Source organism: Lipotes vexillifer, unplaced genomic scaffold, assembly GCF_000442215.2.
Source record: "Lipotes vexillifer unplaced genomic scaffold, Lipotes_vexillifer_v1.1 scaffold1122, whole genome shotgun sequence".
Taxonomy (NCBI): Eukaryota; Metazoa; Chordata; class Mammalia; order Artiodactyla; family Lipotidae; genus Lipotes; species Lipotes vexillifer.
In genome coordinates this window covers 567,909-592,089 of record NW_006798649.1, presented here as the reverse complement: position 1 = coordinate 592,089, position 24,181 = coordinate 567,909, and the positions used below count along the sequence as shown (strand labels likewise).

General features: G+C 51.8%; 1 protein-coding gene across 1 annotated transcript in view; it reads left to right on the top strand.

Annotated features, from left to right (window-relative positions):
* Positions 1 to 13,828: 13,828 nt before the first annotated feature.
* The window catches only part of PIK3C2B (phosphatidylinositol-4-phosphate 3-kinase catalytic subunit type 2 beta), a 39,068-nt gene continuing 28,715 nt past the window's right edge, over positions 13,829 to 24,181 (top strand). Inside the window, exons 1-7 of the mRNA XM_007470660.1 lie at positions 13,829 to 14,785; positions 17,974 to 18,074; positions 18,660 to 18,814; positions 19,030 to 19,150; positions 22,062 to 22,173; positions 22,325 to 22,404; positions 22,786 to 22,849. Of these exons, the coding sequence (XP_007470722.1) occupies positions 13,853 to 14,785; positions 17,974 to 18,074; positions 18,660 to 18,814; positions 19,030 to 19,150; positions 22,062 to 22,173; positions 22,325 to 22,404; positions 22,786 to 22,849 (1,566 nt within the window). The 5' untranslated portion in view covers positions 13,829 to 13,852. The remainder of the gene's footprint in view (positions 14,786 to 17,973; positions 18,075 to 18,659; positions 18,815 to 19,029; positions 19,151 to 22,061; positions 22,174 to 22,324; positions 22,405 to 22,785; positions 22,850 to 24,181) is intronic.

Below are 24,181 nucleotides of genomic sequence, written 5' to 3'. Positions count from 1 at the left end.
CAGAAACTGACACGACCCCTCGTCTACTCCCCCATCCCCTAGGTCACTTCCTATTTAGAAAATAAATCTTCTTAACCCCTCCACGTGCAGAGATGCAGAACAGTTGTTTTAACACCATCCAAGGGGAATGTGTTGCTCTTGTGCCCCAGACACCGGCACCCCCATTTTAATCAGTCATGTCACCCACGCAGCATCAGAGTGTTTGGGAGACCCTGAGAAAGTAAAAGAAGAAAGGACAGTTTGAAAGGGTTGACCAGGGAAGGTTTCTGAGGATCTTGAGTTGGGGTGGAAAGAGGAGAGAGAAAGCAGGAGGAAGAGAAAAGTGCCTCCAGCTGCACCCATGGCTTTTCAGGCCCTAAGAGTCAGGTGGGATGGGCAATAGGACTGGGGAGTCTAGACCAGGGCACTGGAACTACCACTATGACAGGTCTAGGGAGTGACCAGGTTGAGGGGAGCCCTGGCTGGGATCCCCAGTGATCTAGCACTGTCAGGGTCACTGCCCACTTCCCAGTCCCCCCATCTCAGTATTCCTTTTCCTGTGGTTTGGGAGTTCTGGACACCGAGGCCATCTCAAAGAGGATCTCATTTCTCAGTTCCCTCTTAGGGCCCTGCATCCTGAGTGGGGTTTCTCCTTGGACCTTGGTAAGAGAGAATCCGTGGTCTCCCCCAGGGTTCAGTGTCCTTGGCTGACCCGGAGCAGGACATCCTTCCAGCCTGCTACCAGGAAGACTGGAGTGGAACTTCATGGCTACTGGGTGAGGCCAGGCTAATAGCAGCCAAGGCCAAGTATTGGGGGGTCAGTGACTTAAAGGGACAAGCTGCCTGGTGGGTAGTGCTTGGGGGGACTTGTGTCCTGGAGAGGGGCAAGAGATTCCTGGGGCTCAGGAACTGGGACCAGGGGAGGCCATGGACAGGCAAGGCCTATGCCAGAGCTTCACCTCTCCTACCTTTTTTTTTTTGCGGTAGGCGGGCCTCTCACTGTTGTGGCCTCTCCCGTTGCGGAGCACAGGCTCCGGATGTGCAGGCTCAGTGGCCATGGCTCACGGGCCCAGCCGCTCCGCAGCATGTGGGATCTTCCCAAACCGGGGCACGAACCCGTGTCCCTACATCGGCAGGCGGACTCTCAACCACTGCGCCACCAGGGAAGCCCTCCCCTACCTTTTAATGGGTCATTTCTCCCAGTGCCACTAGAAATTTCCTTTACCACTTCCAGATTCCCTTAGGTTGAGCACCCCACTCCTCAGACTCTGCTTTTTAAATGCAAACGTCCCTGGGAGGGACTAACACTTTGGCCTCTAACACCCCTGTGTAAATTAGTATCAGATGTTTGGTGGTGTTTTGGGTTTTTTTGTGTGTGTGTTTTTCTGGTCTGAAAGAAGGGGGCTACTTGAGAGCTGACACCCTTTTCTTTTCCCACCCTGGTTTGTGAGGACCCCCGGGGCTTCTCCACTCTGCCCTGACCTAGGAAATAACACCTGTCCCTGAGGCTGTCCAGAAGCCCAGGTGACCTTTGGACAAAGGCCCTCCTGGGCTCTTGTGTCTGGAGTCTCCTTCCCTGGCATTTCCCTCCCCGGTGCTCTCCTCGCTGGCCCAGCCTGTCCCCGAATGCTGGAATGTGGACAGGGAAGGCCCAGAGCTGCCCCTGGAGCTTAGAGGTCCTGTTTTCCTTTTTCTTCTGGTTCAACTTTCCTCTACTCAGAGGCAAAAAATATACAAATCAATTTTCACTGCTAAGTAAAGGAGCTGTTACAGTGGAGGATTCCTGGACTGAATGTCAATATTATGACATGGTATGAGTGTGTTTCATGTTTGGTAATTGCAATCATTGTTGCTTTTGTTGCGGTCATCCATTTACAATGCTTGGTGTCAGTTTATTTATCTCTTGTGAAAATAAAATACAGTGTGTGTGTGTGAGTTGTAGAAAAAACAATTATTAGATTTATAGATAGCATAAGATTTGTAGTCTGAACTTAAAAGCTTAAAGAAAAATAAATACTTCATTGCTTAACAAAAAAACCAACTTTCCGTCTACTTTTCTCAGGCTTCTTTGCCAGTGGCGCTAAGGCTGTCACCTCTTGGTGTCTAGGCCAGCTTCTTCTCCTGCCCTTAGGGAGCTAATGAGGGAGTGAGTCGGAGGGTGCGGGAAGGTGTGCAGTTTGTGTGATTACTACTGTGGCTTTGGGTCCCTGGGAGTGACTGCAGTCTCTCAGGGATTTTCTTGATTTGGGGAGTTAGCACTGATTGCAGATATTCTCTATTATCAGACAGCATGTCAAGATTGCTAGTTTAGGGACTGTGGTGGCAGAGGGACAGTGGGCAGGGCTTGTGGACAGTGGCGCAGAGCCTCCCTACCAGGAGGGCAGGAAGGAGCTTGCCCTGGGCATGGTGTGGAGGCTGGTCTTTGCTCCTCCGAGGTTCCCATGGATGACTGGCTCAGTCTTTTTCTGCTCGACTGCCTTTTACCCTCTTCTGAGCCAAGCAGGTGGCTGTCAGCTGCCCACACAGCCTGTCCTTGCCGCCTGGCACAGGCAGTGCCACTACACTGGGGCTGCTGGCCCCACCTTCTCTACTCTGTAGAATTGTTCTGGGGACCAAGTCCCTCGGTCCTCGTCCCAGGCTCTGGCACATCAGTGCCAAGTGTGTACTCATGGGATGGAGTGCAGGGCTGGGGCCAGGGTGGTTTCTGAGGCCCAGCACCAAGTAGCCTCCCCACATTCGTTCTGTGGGCCCTTCCCGACTCTGCCGTGGCTCCGCCGTGAGACCCAGGGCAAAGTCGCTGACCCTTCGTGGGCCTCATTCTACTAGACAGTGGGACCGTGTCATGGAGAAGGGAGATTGCCTTTTAGATGTCTAAGAAAGGTGCTACCAGAAAATAACCAAAGAATTGTTATAATTGAATGAATTGGAGACACTCCCTAAAGATCAGAGTGTTGATTCCCAGCAAAGATGTCATTCTTTTGGAGGATGGTCTCACTGGCATTCTTCGGTAGACTCTGGTTAGTCTGATGCCTCTGTAGTTACCCTGACATACATTCCCATCCCCTTGCCATGGGGTTGGGCTGTAATTTGAAGTCTGCTCAGGGCTGCCTCCTTCCTCCTTGCAGACTCTGATGGGTTAGCCCCACCTAGCTTGTGAGGACCTGGGGAGTCTGGACCTGAGCCGTGAGGTGGAGGACATTGCCTCTCATCTCTCCCCTCCGGTGAGTCCTCCAGGCAGAGCAGAGCCTTGCTGGCGTTTTGGGTCCTCGCTTTGGCGCCCCAGCTGGACGGGAACAGCTGTGACCTGCTTTCTGGGTTCTGCTTAATGGGCTGGCCTCCTCTAGCGAGTTTTCCCAGCCCACGAAGGAATCCTGGAGAACTGGATTCCAAAGGGCATGAGCTGGGGAAGCTGGACTGGAGATTCAGCTGGAGGTGACAGAGGCGACAGTCTGAGCTTTGCAGGAGCCCTTGGTTTGCAGCAAGCAAGTGGCACGGAGAAGGGCTTCTGTGTCTCCATGCCCTCCTCCACCCACTTTCTTACATCCTCCTCCCAGAGGGGCTTCCTTTATGCTTCAGGAGTCTACAGGACCTTCAGAGAGGGTAAGGTTTCCTAGATGTTGCTGTTTGGAAATGTCAGGTTGTTTTTCTCATGTGGGTGGGCTGGTGTGAACTTTGTCTGTAAAGAAGTTTCCTCAGGAGTCCTCTCAACTGGAGGCCAAGATTATTAAGGGAAGGTCATCCTGGGAGCTCCTCTTTTCCTCTGCCGTCCTGTCCACCGCCTTTCTCTGGAGGGTCAAGGAAACTGGAAGAGTCATTCTCTTATAATTGAATGAATTGGAGACACTCCCTAAAGATCAGAGTGTTGATTCCCAGCAAAGATGTCATTCTTTTGGAGGATGGTCTCACTGGCATTCTTCGGTAGACTCTGGTTAGTCTGATGCCTCTGTAGTTACCCTGACATACATTCCCATCCCCTTGCCATGGGGTTGGGCTGTAATTTGAAGTCTGCTCAGGGCTGCCTCCTTCCTCCTTGCAGACTCTGATGGGTTAGCCCCACCTAGCTTGTGAGGACCTGGGGAGTCTGGACCTGAGCCGTGAGGTGGAGGACATTGCCTCTCATCTCTCCCCTCCGGTGAGTCCTCCAGGCAGAGCAGAGCCTTGCTGGCGTTTTGGGTCCTCGCTTTGGCGCCCCAGCTGGACGGGAACAGCTGTGACCTGCTTTCTGGGTTCTGCTTAATGGGCTGGCCTCCTCTAGCGAGTTTTCCCAGCCCACGAAGGAATCCTGGAGAACTGGATTCCAAAGGGCATGAGCTGGGGAAGCTGGACTGGAGATTCAGCTGGAGGTGACAGAGGCGACAGTCTGAGCTTTGCAGGAGCCCTTGGTTTGCAGCAAGCAAGTGGCACGGAGAAGGGCTTCTGTGTCTCCATGCCCTCCTCCACCCACTTTCTTACATCCTCCTCCCAGAGGGGCTTCCTTTATGCTTCAGGAGTCTACAGGACCTTCAGAGAGGGTAAGGTTTCCTAGATGTTGCTGTTTGGAAATGTCAGGTTGTTTTTCTCATGTGGGTGGGCTGGTGTGAACTTTGTCTGTAAAGAAGTTTCCTCAGGAGTCCTCTCAACTGGAGGCCAAGATTATTAAGGGAAGGTCATCCTGGGAGCTCCTCTTTTCCTCTGCCGTCCTGTCCACCGCCTTTCTCTGGAGGGTCAAGGAAACTGGAAGAGTCATTCTCTTTTTTTTTTATCATCTTTATTGGAGTATAATTGCTTTACAATGGTGTGTTAGTTTCTGCTTTATAACAAAGTGAGTCAGTTATACATATACATAAGTTCCCATATCTCTTCCCTCTTGCGTCTCCCTCCCTCCCACCCTCCCTATCCCACCCCTCTAGGTGGTCACAAAGCACGGAGCTGATCTCCCTGTGCTATGCGGCTGCTTCCCACTAGCTATCTACCTTATGTTTGGTAGTGTACATATGTCCATGCCTCTCTCTCACTTTGTCACAGCTTACCCTTCCCCCTCCCCGGATCCTCAAGTCCATTCTCTAGTAGGTCTGTGTCTTTATTCCTGTCTTACCCCTAGGTTCTTCATGACATTTTTTTTTTTCTTAAATGGAAGAGTAATTCTTAACCACCATGCTCCTTGGAGGAAACCCGGCCGATCTGAGCTAGAAGGCCTAGATCTTGGGGCTGCGGTGGCTGAGGGCAGGGGGTGTAAAAAGCAGGAAGTGTGGATCAGACAGAGGGGAGATGTGGCTGTTCTGGCTCCTGGGATGGTTCCTGGCTAAGACCTTTCTTTCCTTTTTGCCAAACGTTCCATTCAGCTGATTGCCAGTTCCTGGTCCCTGCCATCTTAATCGCCAACTCTAGGAAGGAAAGTTTTGAGAGGAGCCATGAGCTGCCTCACCTCTTCCATCACTGACTCTCTTCGTACCCAGATCCCAAATCTACAGCGTGTGTGCTAGGAGCTGTGATCTCCAGGGATTCCGTGGTGTGTGTGTGTGTGTGTGTGTGTGTGTGTGTGTGTGTGTGTACAGAACAGCTGCACAAATGGTTTCTGAGCCGGGACCGGGGACTCAGGACTCTGAATGCAAACCCAGCTGATGTAACTGTGTCACACAGCCTCCTGTCCCTCTGCACTCTTAGGACCCAGAGAGCCCTTTATTAACTCTTGTGTCCACTTTGGCTTCAATTGGTGGAGAGTCCAGGGTAGGCCCAGGAAAGAGAGAAATGGAAAGTAAGTTCCAGTAGCAAAACTGAACCACATGGGGCTGCTTTAATTTGGCTGAGAGGATGCTAGAGAGGGGCTGTATGAGTGGGAAGAAAATGCAAGCAGTTATATTCAGTCTCCTCACATTTGGAATTAAGTGAGAACCACACAGAGAGAACATAGTTAAACAAGAGAAAGACTTTGTTGGCGAGTGTGACTCAGTGATGGGCCTGACATCAAAGAAGCTTGTAGAGCTGTATAAAACCTGTAGGTTTTCAATACGGAAGCAGGGATCAGCTGCACATCTGTTTGAGGCAGGGAGCTGACCTACTTGACTTATTGTTATACCTTCCTGCTGGAGGAGTCGTATTCCTGGCACAGGGCATGCTGACTTCCCTGTTGGAGCTGGGGCTGTGGGAGGGGACAGGTGGAACTGGGCAGCAGAGTGTGGAGTGAGGGGTGGGGGACGGGTACCTGGCTGCAAAACCAGTGGGATTTGGGGTCTGGGTAAGTGTGGGTGCTGGGGGTAGGTAGGGGTAGGGTCCTCTCAGAAGAGAAAGCCCTGGTAGCCAAAGGGATTAAGTCCTTAACCCCTTGAACCATTCTGTCCTGAGAGGAGGTACTGAAGGTCTCTTCCTAGGGCAGTCCTAGAACTGAGTCATCTTCCCTTAGTAAAAACTACTAACAGGCTGGGGGCTTGAGACCCCCCGTATTTTTCACCACCTTTCTCGATAGCTGTCCATTTCCCCTGCTCAGTGAAGACGGGTCAAGACGTGCAAGGTTCCCTGCTTTGTGCCCGAAAAGGGGGAGGTTGAATTATTTATGATACATCTGTCACCTTTGTTAGACTGTAAGCTTCCTGGAATTGTGCCATGGTCATCTGAATACTTCTGGGTCTAGCATGGTACCTGGCATGTAGCTGGTACTCACCACCCATTAGAATCCAGCTCTGTGGCTTAGGATTTGGGGAGATGACCGAGACCCATTAGGCTGTCCCAAGCAGGGTAGTTCTCATACGGTGCCCTCCAGCAAGACAACAGGAAGACCTCTCCACCCACAGCTGGTGTCATCGCTGGACCCTGGGGCCCCTCCCTCTCTGGCACAGGCATGGAACAGAGCCAGCTCACTTGAGGGAGTGCCCTCTCCTTTCTCTCCATGCTCTGACTCTGAGCCATTGTGTGGCTCTGCCCTGACCCCCTTCCTCCCCCCGTGACCTCCAGCCATCTGTTGGCAGCTGTGTGGGCTGAGTTTGGTGCCGCCTAGACCCTGGCACCGACCTGCTTGGCCATAAGCATGCCCTCTTCCTTTACCAGCTGACTGCCTGGTGCTCTTTGGGGTTCCTCTCCCCATTTCCGTCCTGTCTTCCTAGTAGTTCTGAAACCCTAGTCTTTGGTGTCAAACTTTGCTGCACATCTGAATTGCCTGAGGGGCTTTGAAATGTTCAGAGTCCAGGGACTCACCTCACTGAATCAAACCCTCCAGGAGAGGGGCCAGGAATTTGTATGTTTGAAGAACTTTCCAGATGATAATTACAAACACTCAAATGTGGACCCTATATCAGATAATATTATTGTTAAATAATAACAATTACAATTTAACGTATTGTCAACGTTAAATTTAGCTGGTATGCTAACTGGCATTGTGTTTACATTGGAGAATGTCCTAGTTCTGTAGAGATTCAGGCTGAAGTATTTAGAAGTGAAGTGGTTGCATCTTAACATTTGAAAATGTTAAGCAGAGAACGAGAAAGCGTGCTCAAATTGGGGAAATGTTAACAATTAGTGCATGCAGGTGGTGAAAGGAATCTGGCTGAAAATGGTCTTTCAGATGGTTTCCATCTACTTTCTGAGAGATGGATACTAGAAGAGAACACAGCTAGGGCCACCAAGGTGCACAACTCCAGCAGGCACCGTTCTCTTTGTTGTGGTAGAGGGTGTCATTCATGTGGAGTACAGTGTGTGGGTGCTCCGTGGAGTTGTGCGGCAGAGCGGTACTGGCCCCAGCCTTCTCTTCCTGGATGAGCTGCAGAGTAGCAAAGACCCCAGGGCCCTCGTCCACCCCAACTCTTTCCTGGGACCCACATGGATATTTGCTTTTTTACAGAATCCCTAGTAACCCTTGAGGACTCAGGGAATAGAGAATTTGTCGACCCAGCAGAGCCTGGCAGGGAGGGAACTGAGTTGGGGAAGAGAATGGGGGAGGCAAGAAACATGAGGCTCTGATTCCTAAAATACTTTGTGTATCCCCACCTCTCCTGGAAGACGAAATTTGGGGCTGAGCTCTTAGCGGAAGCCGGCTCCCTTTAGCTGCAGGTGGTTGGGATTGGTTGCTCCTGCCTTTCCTCTTTCCGTCTCTGCATTTCCCCTGTGCCTGGCCGCTGCCCTGAACCTTCACCCCACCTTAGGGGTGGCTCTACCGGTCCTGGTGTCCTGGTCCTGCGGGGGATGCTGCTTGTCCTGCCTCCTCACCATGGATCCCTCAGCATCAGAGCGAGCAGAGCACTGCACTTTTTGGAAGGTGCAGCTGCCGGTGTAGCCCCGGGTGCAAGACGGGCTGGGCCTCCTCTGCACAGCTGACAGACTGTCTGGTGGTATCCTGGCCGGGAGCCAGGGGACCGGTGGTTAGAGAGGGGTGGCTCAGCTTTCCGTGTTTGAATTCCAGTCTGGGAAGAGCCTTAGGAGCTGGGCCTGCTGGATCTCCCTCGGGTCTTTTTTTTTTTTCCCCTCAGCCGCACCGTGTGGCTTGTGGGATCTTAGTTCCTAGATCAGGGATTGAACCCGGGCCCTCAGCAGTGAAAGTGCGGAGTCCTAACCACTGGGAATTCCCCCTCAGGCCTTTCTTCTCTTTCCTCCCAGGGCTAACGTTGGCGTCCTCTGAGAAATGTGACTGAAGGGAATCAATAGGTCAGAATCAAAGAATCCCAGGGCTGGAAGGCACTTTCTGTGGGGGTCTTGTCTGTCTACCCACCTGCATTTACAGATGCCAAACCTGGTCCTGTTAGTTGAAACCCAGTCCTACCTTTGAAGGATCCCCAGGGAAGGACACCACCTGCATCCTGATCACACATCTCTCTGTCTGAGAATTCTTACCACCAGAAAGCTCTACCTTTATGTCCCAGTTTAAGTACATTTTCCTCAGTGGAAATGAGGTGATTTTGGAACTTGAGGATCTTGGTGGGAGATGACAGATTCATACACATAAAATTTTTTTTTTTTTCGGTATGCGGGCCTCTCACTGCTGTGGCCTCTCCCGTTGCGGAGCACAGGCTCCGGACGCGCAGGCTCAGTGGCCATGGCTCACGGGCCTAGCCGCTCCACGGCATGTGGGATCTTCCCGGACCGGGGCACGAACCCGTGTCCCCTGCATCGGCAGACGGACTCTCAACCACTGCACCACCAGGGAAGCCCCATACACATTTAATTTTGAATAAAATGTTTCAAGATGATATTTGAGGTATATACAGGTTGCTATTGGGAGCGTGAAGGTGGGGCACATTGTTGAATCTGGAGGTTCAGAGAGGGCTTCTTGAAGAACTTGATGTCAGAGCAAAGTCTGAGCAGTTAGAATCACATAGGCAAAGAGCGTTGGCAGTTGGGAAGGGCGTGCCCTGGAGCAGGAAGGTACTGCACGAAATCCCAGAGGTATCAAATGCGTGGTTCTGAATGGTTGGAGATGAGAGGGAGATGGGGGCTGGTGATAAAGGCCTTGTAAAGGAATCAAATAGAGAGCCTTTGAAGAGGTTTAAGCAGAGAGTGAGATGATCAGATTTACACTTTAGAAAGAGCCCTCTGACTGCTCTGGGGAGCAAGCTTTAGAGAAGGAAAGATTAGGAGGAGGAAGGACTGTTTGAAGGCTATTGTAATAGCCCAAGTGGGAGAAAATACGGCTTTAATTAGGGCAGCAGCAGTTAGCTGCCCTAGGAAGGACTAGATTGGGGAAGTATTAAGAGGAAAAGTTGGCAGGCCTTGGTGATTGGATATGGGGTGAAAAGGAAGGAGGAATCCAGGATGACTGTCGGGTTCCTAGCTTGGGTGACTGGATGGTGCCGTTCACCCAGATGGGGAACCAGGAAGGAGGAGAAGGTTGTGGGAAGGAAATAAGAAGGTGATAGTTCAGTTTTGGACATCTGGGGTTTGAGATATGGGTGGGCATATCAACTTGACGGGGGAGACACACATTTGGAATCATCAACACGCATGTGATGTGAGTGGGAGAACAGATGAGACTGCCCAGTGGGGTTGTCACATTAACAGAGGCTGAGGATGGAGTCCTGAGCCAACACCAATATTTCAGGGGTGGACAAAGGAAGAGGAGGACAATGACAGAGGTGGAGAACATGAGAAAGTAGTGTCATGGAAGCCAGGGTGTGGAGGATGTAAGGAAGAAGGGAATGGTCTGAGAGCCAAGTGCAGCAGCAATGTCTGGGCAGATAGAAATGCCTGTGGAACTGGGTGGCCTGGGCATTGTTGTTGGGGCATTTTAGTGTAATGTTGGTGGCAGAAGTCAGATTACAGTGAGTTGAAGAGTAAATAAGGGAGAATTGAGAGACATCGCGTGTCTTCTGTGAAGCCTGACTGGGAAGGGAAGGAAGAACAGGGAGGGTATGAGCTGAAGGACAGAAAGGCAAGAGAGGGTGCTTAGGGTGTAGGGTTCTGGTTTTTGTTCCTTCTTCTTTTTCTTTTTAAGGCTAGAAGAAACTTGATCATGTTTATGTGCTGAAGAGAGAGACCAAGTTAAGGAGAAGAGGTGAAGTACAGGAGAGGGAAGGGAAGTTGGTGGAGCATCAGCCTCGAGGAGATCCGGTGTGCGGGGCAAGCGCTCTGGAGGCTTCTACCTCAGTGGGAGGCGGGGACCTGCTTTCCCTGAGACCAAAAGGAAGAAGGGGAGGCCAGGAATTTCCCTGGGGGCACAGTGGTTAAGAATCCACCCACCAATATAGGGGACACGGGTTCGAGCCCTGATCCGGGAAGATCCCACATGCCGCGGAGCAACTAAGCCCATGTGCCACAACTACTGAGCCTGCGCTCTAGAGCCCGCGAGCCACAGCTACTGAGCCCACGCGTCACAATTACTGAAGCCCGCGCGCCTAGAGCCTGCGCTCCACAACAGGAGAAGCCACTGCAATGAGAAGCCCGCGCACTGCAACGAAGAGTAGCCCCCGCTCGCCGCAACTAGAGAAAGCGCGCGCGGCAATGAAGACCCAGTGCAGCCAAAAAATAAATAAAATAAATAAAAAAGGAAAAAAGGAAGGGAGGCCAAATGCAAGTGTGGTTAAGTTAGTAGGGAAGAGAGGCAGGAAGGCGAGAGAGATTATTTCCAATGTCCTCGGTTTTTCTCTTCACAGTGGTGCCTGGCTAAGGCCAGTGTTACTACTCTGCTTGTCCCAGCTTGGGGCTGAAAACACAGTTGTTCTCTGGATTAAAAGGCTTAATCTCAGTTCACCTTTGAGCATTTATCTTGTGTCTCCCATCAAAAGTACTAGGCCCTCCTTTTCCTGGGCCCAGTTTCCCAACTCTGGGCAGCCAAGTTCTGGGTATCTTCATCTGTGCATCCAAATCCTTTGAATTTTAAATAGCAAGACTCCCTCTTACCCTCTGTGGATAAAAAGTAATCTATAAGGAGCTGTTGAAGCGTGGAGAAACTCAAGATGCAGAGAAATCAGCAGAGAGCAGCTTTGTTATGCCCTGAAGCTGGGCTTGGGCTATTCCATTTTGGGGAAAATACTTCGTAAGACTCACTGAGCCAGCCTGTGCCTGATGGATGCACCAGGATCCTGGAAGGGCACCTCAGGTTGAGGGATAACTCTTGTCCTAACTCCTTTGGGGTCTGATGGAGCTTAGCACCCACGAATCTGTCTGAACTTTTTTCCTATTGATGCTTTCAATTTTCTAGTCATGAGGAAGGACGTGCTTCATATGTTTGTTACCTGCTGGGTAACAGTACAATAAAATGAAGGATTTTTGATAATTTTATGAAATCGTGAACTTCACAGCTGCTGGTGAGAAGGGTCAGAAACCACTTACTAAACAATCGCCTGCCCCAACCTAATCTGAAACACATACACACACAGGTCCATGGTTCTCAGCTTCGGCTACAGACTAGAATCTCCTGGGGAGTTTTAAAAAGTACCACTGCCCTACTGCAGACCAATTAAATCAGAATCTCTTGAGAGTACCTGGGCTTCAGTACTTTTAAAAAAATTCCCCCAGTGTTTCTAATGTGCAGCCAGGGTTGAGAACCACTGGGCCAGCTAGCCTTGTCGTTGCAACCATGCCTTCAGTGCCTTTTCACGTCACGGCTTTTAAAGGAAAAGGGTACCAACACTGGAGTGAATGAAGGGTCTGCTCGTGGCCAGAGGCAGCTGGCTGGCAGGTGGCGGGTGTTATCTGTCTGTCTGGCTTCCTAAGGGCTGAGGGAAATCAGTATTTCGGCACACCTGTACTCCATCAGGTGCCCGGGTCTCACCTGTTGGCAAGCTTTGTTTTATTGCTCATATCAGTGCATTTTGGGAGGATCTTAGTGCAGTCTGAGTAGCTGTTTCATAGGGCTTTGTTTTACTTTTCATTTATAGCTTTATTGAGGTATAGTTGACATATAATAAACTACATATTTAAAGTGTGCAACTTGATAAATTTTGACATATGTATACACCCGTGAAACCACAATCAAGACAGTGAACATTTTCCTCGTCCCCAAAGTGTCCTTGTGCTCCTTTGTAACCCTCTTTCCACCCCTTCCCAGAGAGCCACTGATCTGCTTTCTGTCACTGTAGATTAGTTTTCATTTTCCAGAATTTTATATAAATGGGATCCTACACACTCATACTCTTTTGTCTGACTTCTTTTACTAGTTACTTTGACATTCATCCATGTTATTGCATATATCAATAATTAATTCCTTTTTGTTGCTGAGTAGTATTCAGTTGTGTGGACGTATCATATTTTTTTTAATCCATTCACCTGCTGATGGACATTAGGTTGTCTCCAGTTTTTTTTGTTTGTTTGTTTTGTTTTTTTACATCTTTATTGGAGTATAATTGCTTTACAATGGTGTGTTAGTTTCTGCTTTATAACAAAATGAATCGTGTCTCCAGTTTTTTGATGTTACAAATAAGACTGCTGTGGATATTCATATGCAAGTCTTTGTGTGGACATATACTTTCATTTTTCTTGGGTAAGTAATTAGGAGTGGGATAGTTGAGTCATATGGTAGGTGGATGTTTACCTTTTCAAGAAGCTGCCTATTTTCCAAAGTGGTTGTACCATTTAACGTTCCCCACCAGCAGTGTGTGAGAGCTGTCCTCTTTATTTATTTTATTAAAAAAAATTTTTTATTGAGGTATAGTTGATTTACAATGTTGTGTTAATTTCTGCTCTACAGCAAAGTGACTCAGGTATACATATATATATTCCTTTTCATATTCTTTTCCCTTATGGTTAATCACAGGATACTGATGATAGCTCCCTGTGCTATAACAGTAGGACCTTGTTGTTTATTCATCCTATATATAATAGTTTGCATCTGCTAATCCCATACTCCCAAACCTCCCCCGACCCGCGCCCCCCTTGGCAGCCACAAGTCTGTTTTCTATGTCTATGAGTCTGTTTCTGTTTAATAGATATGTTCCTTTGTGTCATATTTTAGATTCCACATATAAGTGATATCATATGGTATTTGTCTTTCTCTGTCTGACTTACTTCGCTTAGTATGATAACCTCTAGGTCCATCCACGTTGGAGAGCTGTCCTCTTTAAATTGACTGAAGAGCCCTTGTCTCCATCTTTTCCTCTTAGCTGATACAAGGTGCCTCCTTCTTTCTTCGGGGTAGCTGTGAGCGAGATGAGGATGGGATTTAGGGACCAGAAATGGAAACATGTACAGATGAATGGAAGGGTGGATGGATGTAATAGATAAATAAAGTTGTCTTGGTATCTCTTTTTTTCTCCATCTTTCTGTTTCTTTCCATCTGTTGTAGGCACTCAAGAAACAGGCAGTGGCCCAGATTATGTCACCCAGTCAGATTATTGACACGTCTCTTTTTGTGACTGAATGATTGATATTTTTCCTCCTCCCTTGCAGGTGCCCAGACACCATGCCACAACCCTGCAGAACTGACATTGCCAGGAAGTAGAAGACTTCCTTGTTTCCTCTGTCCCCCATCCTCACCATGTCTTCGACTCAGGGCAGTGGGGATCACTGGAAGTCACTGGAGTCTGTGGGCATCAGCCGCAAAGAGCTGGCCATGGCCGAAGCCCTGCAGATGGAGTATGATGCTCTGTCCCGGCTTCGGCACGACAAGGAGGAAAGCAGAGCCAAGAAGAACACAGACCCCTCTCTCATCAGCTGGGATGAGCCCGTCCTAGACTTCTACAGCAAGCCAGCGGGAAGGCGGAAGGACCTCAAGCTCTTACGTGGTCTCTCTGGCTCTGACCCTACCCTCAATTACAACTCGCTCTCCGCACAGGAAGGGCTGCCCAACCACTCTACCTCCCAGGGCTCCCAGCCTGGCCTAGATCCCTGGCCCAAAGGCTCCCTGGCCGGAGACTATCTCTACATTTTTGATGGTTCAGATGGGGGGCTCTCTTTGTCTCCAGGACCGGGGGACACAGATGACTCTTTGAAGAAACTGTCCCCACCTCCTCTGCCTCCCCGAGTCTCTATCTGGGACACTCCTCCCCTGCCTTCCAGAAAGGGGTCCCCCTCATCCTCCAAGATCTCCCAGCCCAATGACATCAACACTTTTTCTTTGGTCGAACAACCTCCAGGCAAACTGCTGGGGCATCGGCTCCTAGAAGAGGAAGAGGAGCTGGGAGGTGGGGGTCCAGGGCGCCTACTGGGGTCCATGGACTATGACGGTATCAATGATGCCATTACACGGCTCAACTTGAAGTCAACCTATGATGCAGAGATGCTGCGGGACGCCACCAGGGGCTGGAAGGAGGGCCGGGGACTCCTGAACTTTGGCAAGGACACTCCTGGAAAACCTGTGGCCCGGAGCAAGACCATGCCCCCTCAGGTGCCCCCCCGCACCTACACCTCCCGCTACGCCAACCGGAAAAATGGGACACCTGGCAAGAACCTCCAGACTTCTGCAGCTCCGGTGAGGACCTGATTATGTTTCTTCTGTCCCCTTTCCCCTTGTCATTCAGAAGTAGAGTCCCCCTTTCTTCTTTGCTGTCCAAACCACAATCTGCTCCACACTCACCCCTTCAGTCCTCTCCTGCCCTCTGCTTCTGGCACTGGGCGCCTGGGCGGTGATGGGGGAGGGAAGAGGGACACGAGTAGAGAAGGCTCCCTTTCAGGGCCAATTTTGTGTATCTTGGCCAAATGGTCCTTCTGGGGGCGGGCGTTTTGGAATGCCCACTTCGTGATATGAGGACAGAACTGGGGTGAGGGGATACACTGTTGACTGCATGGCCGAATGGCCTTGTGCACTGGGGTGGGTTCCTTCTGCTTTCTGACTTTCTGCTCTGCCAAAAATGCTGCGTGGTGATGAGGTTCCGTCATGATACTAACCGATGTTTAGTGCTCACTAACTAAGTCCCAGACCCTGGTCCGGACCCCTCAGCAACCCTGCCTAATGATCTGCAGTGGCTAGCCCTGCTCTGTCTCATCCCAAAGCTCCATTGTTCTCACTCGCTAGCTCGCTGGCTCTCTCCGCGTTACTCCCTCTGTCTCTCTCCCTCCCTTTGTCTCTCCCCCTCTGTCTCTCTCCTCCCTGTCCTCGTGTGTGTGCCCCCGCACATCTCTCTCATTGTGATAAAATATACATACCATAAAATTTACTATCTTAACCGACTGTAAGTATACAGTTCAGTGGCATTAAGTACATTCACATCGTTGTGCAATCCTCACCATCATCCATCTCTTTTCACAGTGAAAATGTTAAGAAAAAAGTATGCAGTATGACAGTAATTACTTCACTTTTATCAGTATATAGTATAAAATAGCAAACTATCTGCACAGAAGCATGGCGTAGGTTCCAGAGCAGCTTTGATCTTTTTCTGGTTTAAAAAGTGTCAGCAACATCTCCGTGGGCGGGACCTGAAGCCTGCTTTGTGTTTTGCACTTGGAAACCCTGACCCCAGGGGAGTCGAGAGGCACCCCTGTGGCTGATGAGTTCTGTCCTAACAGCTTTCCACCTCATTCCCTCCCTGTTTCCTCCTTATCCATTGTCTAAGGGACACTGGGGCTTTCCCACCTCGTGTCCCAGCAGTTGGGATCCTTCACAACTCTGGAAAAGCCACGTGGTCCTTCCTTCCTGTGCTTCGGCTAAGAGAGTCCCCCAGAGCAGAGGCAGCTCCTGGGTTAAGTCACAGCTCTAGAACGCAGGGCTTTTTAAAGGACTTGGTCTGAGAGGTGGGGCTGTTCCTGCTATTTATAGGGGCAGGGAGATTCTGTTCTGCACAGCTGGGCCTGCCTGCGCAGCGGCAGGCCACCCTGGTAGGTGGTCACCTCTGTGGCTCGCTCTCCTGCTTCCCCCCCACTCCCTCACCCTTCCCCCATCCCCTGTGTGTTATCAGAGTTCTGGGAGGGAGCTTGGTCCAGAGTCTCCTTGAAGAAGCTAGGGCAAAGCAAAAAGCCCTTGCCAGTTCTTAGGGGGAAATGCGGCCTTGGTCTTCCCCACCCCAGCTTGGTGCAGGGGCTCATCCCACTGGGAGGGGGGGCCCCTCGGGCTCTCGACCCATACCACCGCCCCGCCTTCGCCGGGCTTCCAGCCGGAGGGACCCACCTTATCCCAGGCCTGTGGAGCCAGCTAAGGAAATGGTTGGCTCCAAATGCCAGCCTGGTACCCCTGCTGCCAGCCTCTGCCCTGCAGATCCCCCCAGCCAGCATCGGGCGATGCCATCAGGGCCTGCCAGCAGGGTAAACGTAAGTGGCTTTTGTTTTCTTATGGAGCCAGTGAGTGGTACTGAAAGGCATGAAAACGGCCCTCAGTCACCGCTCTGTTCTCTGCCCTCCTTGCCTTCCCCTCCTCTCGCTGTCTCTCTGTCTCTGTCTGTCTCTGTCGCTCTCTCTATCGCTCTCACTTTTGTGGGTTAGTTGCTGACAGTGGTACTATTGTTTTGACTGGGACACAGGCATGAACTTGGCAGAGCCAGGGCCTCCCATGCCAACTGCCCCCACGGCTACCCTCCCCTCTCTGCACCCCCTGCATGCTCACCCAGGGGAGCAAGGCCAGTGAGAGAGGGTCACTCAGAGGAAACAATCTGGATATTCAAATGAGGAGCTCAGTTGCTGCCATCTGCCCCGAGGGGGCGGGGAGGACAGGAGAATAGCCAGGGGGGAGGCTGAGAGGTGAGGCGTTGCGTGTGTGCACACTGGCTCCCCGGAAGTATCCGCCTTTACCGGATGCAGGCCGGCACTCTGTCAGAGCTGTCACCTCATCCCCTTGCTGCGGCCTCCCTGGTGGCTCTGGGCAGGCAGGCCGAAACCTGCCATGCACCAGCTCCTCCCTGCGGCTGTGCTGCAGGCCTTGTTCGAGGGCTGCTTTAGAACTCCTCGTGGGTGACTGAAAACAGCTCTGTGGTGGGAGACAGTTTGAGGTCTTGTCTGTGAGAATCCCCACCAGCACACACGTGTTCTTGGACAGGAAGTGGGGCCCAGGCAGGCTTCCTGACATTCCAGCTGTTGGGGACCAGAAGACTTGAGAGCCAGGAGGAGCTAAGCCTTCTTCCCGGTTCTTTCCTGCCCAGAAAGCTGCTTTGCCGCTTTCTTCCTCAAGTAGTACTTACTGGGAAGGCACGTGTGCCTGAGTCATTGCCTCCATTCACGGTCTCTCGGTCTCTCTCTGAGTCGGGTCCCTGGGGCTTACTGTGGATGTTGAAGCTTTGCCCAGGGCTCAGCTTCCCTGGGGATGGTTTGGGCAACCCACTCGCTCTGGCCTCAGTGGTGGGACGGGGAACAACAGCTGTCTGCTCAGCTCCCCTCCACACCTCTGGGAGCATCCCCCAGAAAGCCAGCCCCACGGCCCAGCGTGCCGGGAACCACCTGACCTGCAGGGTTGAGCTTATTAGACTGGCCTCTCGGGAAGGAGGTTCGGCCACACTCATGTCCATCCCACCCAGGCTTCCAGACTCAGCTAAGGCGTCAAGTACTCTTTCAACTTGGCTCTTGGTCTGCCAGGACGGCAGATAAATATATTCCTGGATTTCCCACATTTTTGTTATGCCCCTTTCACTGGAAAGTCTTTACACCTAGAGTTTAAGAGTTGTTTAGGCCTAGGAGCCTGCGGGAAGGGGATGGCATGAGGGAAAAGGCACTGAGTAAGTTGCTCTTCTCTTAAAGGTGGGCTCCCGGCCCCACGCCATCGCCAATGGCCATGAGTTGTTTGAGGTCTCAGAGGAGAGAGATGAGGAAGTTGCTGCGTTCTGCCACATGCTGGATATGTAAGAGTTAAAGACTGGGGGGTTGGGGAGGGTTGTGGGCTCTGGGGAGGAGAGTCACCCCTTTCAGAACTTTCTAGGGAGGAAGAAGAGCCATATTTAATACATCTCAATTTACAACTATGGGATGCTGCCTGCAACCGGTATTTGCAGGCTTTTTGGAATCTTAGGAGTTTCACACTTTGGACAAAATTCAGGAAACCTCCATCTAGCAGCCAAATTGTTCCAATCACTTCAGGCTCAGTTGCCTTTAGGAACAAACACACCCCAGATGGAGATAAGAGTGTAATCTTATCTGGGGCTGAAAGAGAAAGGAAGTGGAAATTTTTTCCGTGGAAAGCTGTGTGGTTTTAAAACTATCCTTAATGTTCAGCTGAGCTTGGGAAACATTTCGCAACTGTAACAGATGTATCAAGAACAGGGTTTCCCCCACCTGCTTCCCCACTCTCCCAATCCTGGCCCACAGACCCACGGGCTGAGTGGGGACGGAGGGGTCCTTGGGCCTCAGGACGGGAGGTCCCAGCAGGCCTCTTGTTGGCCATTCTCTTCTGAAGGCACAGCGACGGTCCTCCCTCTCTTCCTGCACAGCCTCCGATCTGGCTCTGACGTCCAAGACTACTCCCTCACTGGGTATGTCTGGAGCACTGTCACCCCAAGCCCGGAGCACCTCGGGGATGAGGTTAACCTGAAGGTGACCGTGTTGTGCGACAGCCTGCGGGAGCCACTCACTTTTACCTGCAACTGTAAGTTAGTGGGGAGTCGGTGTGAGCATCCCTACAGGCGGGGCAGGGGTGACGGTGTTTTGACTGTGTGGGGTCTTTTGCCGTTGATTCCCAGCCCCAAACCGTGTGTTTGCCTGCTTTATCTGGTTGTTGATGGCTCTGGGGGACGGGATCAGGATGAACCCCGCCTGCCCCAGTGCCCCACCTCATTGCTTCCCCTGCCTCGCCCCTTGCAGGTTCCTCCACTGTAGACTTGCTCATCTACCAGACCCTGTGCTATACCCATGATGAACTGAGGGGTGTCGATGTGGGTGACTTCGTGCTAAAGCCCTGTGGGCTGGAGGAATTCCTGCAGAAGTGAGTGCACTGGTGGGGACAAGTGGGCAGGAAGTGGCACCTGCCTTCTAGGTAGTAGGATTATGAGGGGGCTTCACCGGGGTGGTGCTGGGCTCGAGGCCTGGGGCTGGCAGCTCCCTGCCAATCCCACAGTCAGGACTCCTGCTTTCTGGGCATACTGTCAGCCACGTCGTACTTCCCCCAGGAGCTCGGTCTTCCAGCGGGGTTGGCTGGCTTCCTGAGCCAAATCTGCTGTGGAAAGAGCTTGGAACTGGGACTAGACAAAGACTAAGTCGTATCTGCTTGCAGACTTCTGCGTGTGGAGGGCTGTGTGTATGGGGGCGGGGGAACTGTGTGGGGTAGCTTCTCCCACCCTAGATTATGTGTGGGGTCTTTATGGCCAAGGGCTGGAGGAGGACTGGGCAGAAGCACCCTGTGGAGCTAGCAGTAAAAATCCCAGTTGCTCTCTCCTCCCCCTTCCCCTGCCGACAAGCCTTTCCCCCGCTGGCATGTGCAGCTGGTTATGCTCTTTACCAAAAGCTCGCCTCCAGCTCCTCTGTATCCAGTGGCAGCAATCCCCTTTCCACTGCCCTGGGACTCTGGGGTGCTGGGGTGGTGGGAAGGGGGATTGGACCCCTCAGGTGGTACAGCTGTGTGGCAGGCTGTAGAGTCAGCCAGAGGCCAGCGGATAAGGAAATAAAGAGAGCTGCTTTCCTCCCTAAGCTTCCAGTTGCCTACTGGCCACTTGGTGAAGCAGATCTTGGGAGTGGGGAAGGAGAGGCCGGTATCTCAGGTCTGAGGAGTGCGCGATTCGCGAGGGCCACCACTTGCTCTTTCTCTTATGTGCAGGTCTAGATGCAAGGATGGTTGATCTATGGCTAGAGCAGTTCTTGGCTGGTTTCTTTAACCTTAGGGATATTGTGGGCCCTTCCTGGCCTCTGTGCCCTCAACTGGAAAACTGAGAGAAGAAAAGGGGGCAGGGCCCTATGTGGCACACCTCCAGGGAGCACAGTTCAAATGTGTATCGCTCTCCCCTAGAGGAATAGAGGGGGCCCCAGATTCAGGGGCTCCTGGTGAAGAGCACCTGCTGCTGTTGTAAGGGAGCAAGGGGCATAATGGGTCACATCAGCACAGCTGGTTCGGGTTCCAGCTGCCACTTGCTAGTTGTGGAGCTCTGACCCTCAGCTTCTTCTGTAAAATGGAGCAAGGGTTAAATATGAGAATCACCCAGTGAACAATCAGTAAGTATTCCCAGGGAAGGACCAGTCCAAAGAGAGGATGCGGATTAGATGGGTACTGTCATTTCCCTTGCAGCCCCCTAGTCCTTGAGCCCCCAAGTCCAGAGGTGGTAGATAAGCCGTCAGCTTCTGACGTCTTGCCAAGACTCAGGTGGAGTGTTCCAGGCGAGGTGAAGGATTGTTGGTCCTAGGGTCATGCCTCTCCCACTCTAACTTGAATGCACACGGAGGAAGGCCTTCCACAGAGAAGGTCAAGCAAGTCCCTGGGGGACCTGTGTCCATCACTCTTGGTCCAGGAGCCCCCTCCTCCGCCAAGGCTCTTCTCTTCCCTCCCACGCAACAGAAAAGCCCAGACCCCTGAGCACAAGATAGCTGCCTTGGGTGGGGGTGGAAAGGACCCTCTGGGGGTTCCAGAAAGCTGCTAGCTCCCAAGGAGGCCCTGTGTCTCCTACCCTTGCTTAGAAAAGGGGCTGACGCTGAGGGGGAGTGGCAGGTCCAGGATGCAGGCTGCTCTCAGATAAGAACCTTGAGACAGTCCCCAGGGAGGGTTGGGTTTCCTGCCACCTCCCCCACCCCTGACGTACTCTTCCTTCCTCCCGGGGCACTCCCACCAGCCCCACCCCACAGCCCAGCCTCTCCCACCCCCAGGTTTTGGCTGCAGCTCAGTCTTAGGTTGGGGTCTAAATCAGAGGCTTGGCACCTCCGGATGTGGAAAACCCACTTACGTCCTAGCTGGACTGGACTGGCCTCCAGCCCAGGCACCTCCGTCGGCTTCTGCACAGAGCCCTGTGCTTTGCTCCTTTCCTCTCCATTTCTGGCCTAGATTCCCAGCTCTGCTGAGGAAGGAAGTCCCTTTCCGGCTTCTGTTACCCAGCTGCTGGGACATGGCCCAGGCCTGCAGTGCTGGCCTGCAAGTGGGACTCAGCCTGCCCCTTCTCCTCGACTTCCTTTCTGACTGAGGTGTGATCTGGAGGGAGGAAGGGGCTGGATCACCGAGGGACTCCCTAAGCCCCCTTCTCCGAAACTTGGGGGTGGGACGGGGGTCTCACCTGAGCGGTGGGAATAGCATGCTGGTGGTCTGTAGAGATTTACGTTGTTATTCACAATCGCAGGACCCACAGAGGGAGGTGAGAAGCAGAACTTTGATGGGTTGGGGATAATAGACCTGGAATCTTGGTGGGTTTGGTTGGTTGGTCTCAGCACCCAGTTGGTAATGGTGGGGGATGTGAGACTTAGGATCACAGTGTTGGGGGGATAGTGTCACCCACTGAGCTCCACACCCAAGCCTGAGCACAGGCTGGCTTCTGTTGTGTCCTATGTACCAAAGCCAAGAGGATGGGGTTTACACACTGCCCCTGAGAAATCTCTTTGTTCCCCACTCCCTCTAGAAGTTCCCACCCCTAGAGTGAAGTGGTGATAATGGTAATAAATACCTAGGAAAGTCATTGCTTGTACAGACCAAGGGTTAAATGTAATAGGTGGCATTTCTTTAGACAGACCTCTGTTTCTTTCCCCAAGCTCTACCATAACATCTCCTAAGAGCTAAGGTGGGGGTACATGACAGGTATACTGCCCCTTCACCTTTCCTCCCCCTTCCTCCTGTTTCTCTCTCCCTGAGGCTAAGGTATGCATTTCCCTTGAAAGTCCCAGTAAGTCCCCAGAATGCTAATGGCCTTGTCCCCCTGTCCCACCAGCAAGCACGCCCTGGGCAGCCACGAGTATATTCAATACTGTCGAAAGTTTGACATCGACATTCGGCTACAGCTGATGGAGCAGAAAGCTGTACGCAGTGACCTGGCCCGGACGGTTCGTGTGTGGTGGGGAGGCTGACGGCCACGTAGGGCTGGGGAGGTAGTGGGCAGAGGGTGATATGGAATGCATTGGGTGGACATGGGGTAGTAGCACTGCGCTGTGGTACAGGCACCACCCTTCTCTGAAGAGGGCACTTCTTACACAGGTGAATGATGACCAGAGCCCCTCCACCTTGAACTACCTCATCCATCTGCAAGAGAGGCCAGTCAAGCAGACCATCAGCAGGTGAGAGTGGGTACCATCTTGGATGTGGCCCAAGCAGGAACCGTGAGGGGACCCTAGCAGATACCCTTGCTTGCCTTTGTGCCAGGGCCAGGGGTTCTTGCAGGTGTTGGGGCCCGAGAGTCTTAGAGGAGAAGATCCCCACTTCAGGGTATGTTACATCTCTTCCCTCTAGTACTTTGCCACGTTCTCCAGGTAGAAGGTGGCCAACTAGAAAGGACTTGCCAGCCTTCAGTCTTCATGGGACATAAGGGAAGAGTGGGAACCCCTTTAAACCGGAGTCTGATTCCTGAGCTGTGGAGAAGGAGGGAGAGGATGGGTCTTCCAGTACACTAGGTCTGTTCTGACGTCTTCTATGACCTTCCCCTGTCCCCAACTCCCCAGGCAGGCCCTGAGCCTTCTGTTTGACACTTACCACAATGAGGTGGATGCCTTCCTGTTGGCGGATGTGAGTACAAATTCTGGGGCTGTGGCCCAGCTGCCCAAAGCTCCTCCCTTCCTCGCCTCCAGTCCTCCCGGGATCAGCTAACACTAAAGGGATCTGGAGTAGATACTGAAAATCTATTCGCAGAGCACTTTTTTTCATTCCCCTAGCACATGGGCAAACCAAGACTGCCAGCTCTTGGGCAGCTGGCAAGTGTGTATAGAAGGGTTCTGCCCCTCTGTGGAAGTAGGTCAGGAACCGTGCCCTGATCCTGTCTCTGGAGTAGGGCATCTTCAAAGCTAAGGGACATAGAGTTGTCGCCCTGCTGCTGAACTTGAACGTGCACTGGAGTGTGCATCCTGTGAGCGACGCCCAGGAACCTCTGATTTGAGAGGTTCTGATGTGCTGGTGTCACAGGTGGAAAACCGTCAGGAGGTGGAGGGTCCCAAAGGTAGGGAAGGGCCAGGACTCTCCTTACGTGGATTCACGTGCAGTTTTAAGCCTCAAAACCATGAGAATAAACATTTGCTCCACATGTCGTGAAGTTGAAGAAAATCAGACAGTGACCTTCAAAAACAATCCCTGTCTCACTGATCCTGTTATCGTGGTCACGTCCTTTTGGGAGAGTTCAGCTTTGTATCTAGCTCAGCCCTCCACCGACTACCAGAATCCCTTCTCTAGCAGCCTCTGCTTGAAAATTTACTGTGATGAGAGGGGAGTTCTCTGAACACCTTTTTTTGCACTAGTCTGGCCCTCTGTTAATGGCTACTGTGGATGGAGAAGCATAAGAATTGTCTTAGCCTTCAGGGAACTTGTGTTCCTGCCAGAAAAATGGAATAGTAACGTAAAGCTATTAGTAGACAGAACAGGTTGGTAATGAGTTAATCAGGGGCTCTTGGAGAGTGATAGAGAGGGAGACTGTCCAGGGAAGGCTTGGGGAAGGAGGGTGGAGTTTAGCTGGTCCGTGATTTGCATTTACTTAGGTAATCAGGGTAGGACAGGTAAGGGGATTCCAAATGAGAAAACTGCAGGAGCCAAAGTGCAGAGGGCAGGGCATGGCCATGGTCTGATGAGACCTATCTGGACATTCTTGACAGTGGTAGGAGAAATAAGGCTGCGTGGGCAAGTGGGCCCTCAGTGTGATCTCTTTGGTTTCCCTGCTAGTCCCTGTGGATTGATTTTATTAAAACTGCACATCTCTGGGGGAGACCCTGCATGTGTTTGTATAGTATAAGCAGACTGTAGCGGACAGAGGGAGGCTGGGAATAAGAGGAGGTTCAGGCAGCATGGCTGAAAGCGCTGGGGAACGTGGGCTTGGCTTCTTTAATTCAGCAGGGGCTGTGTGTGGTTCACTAA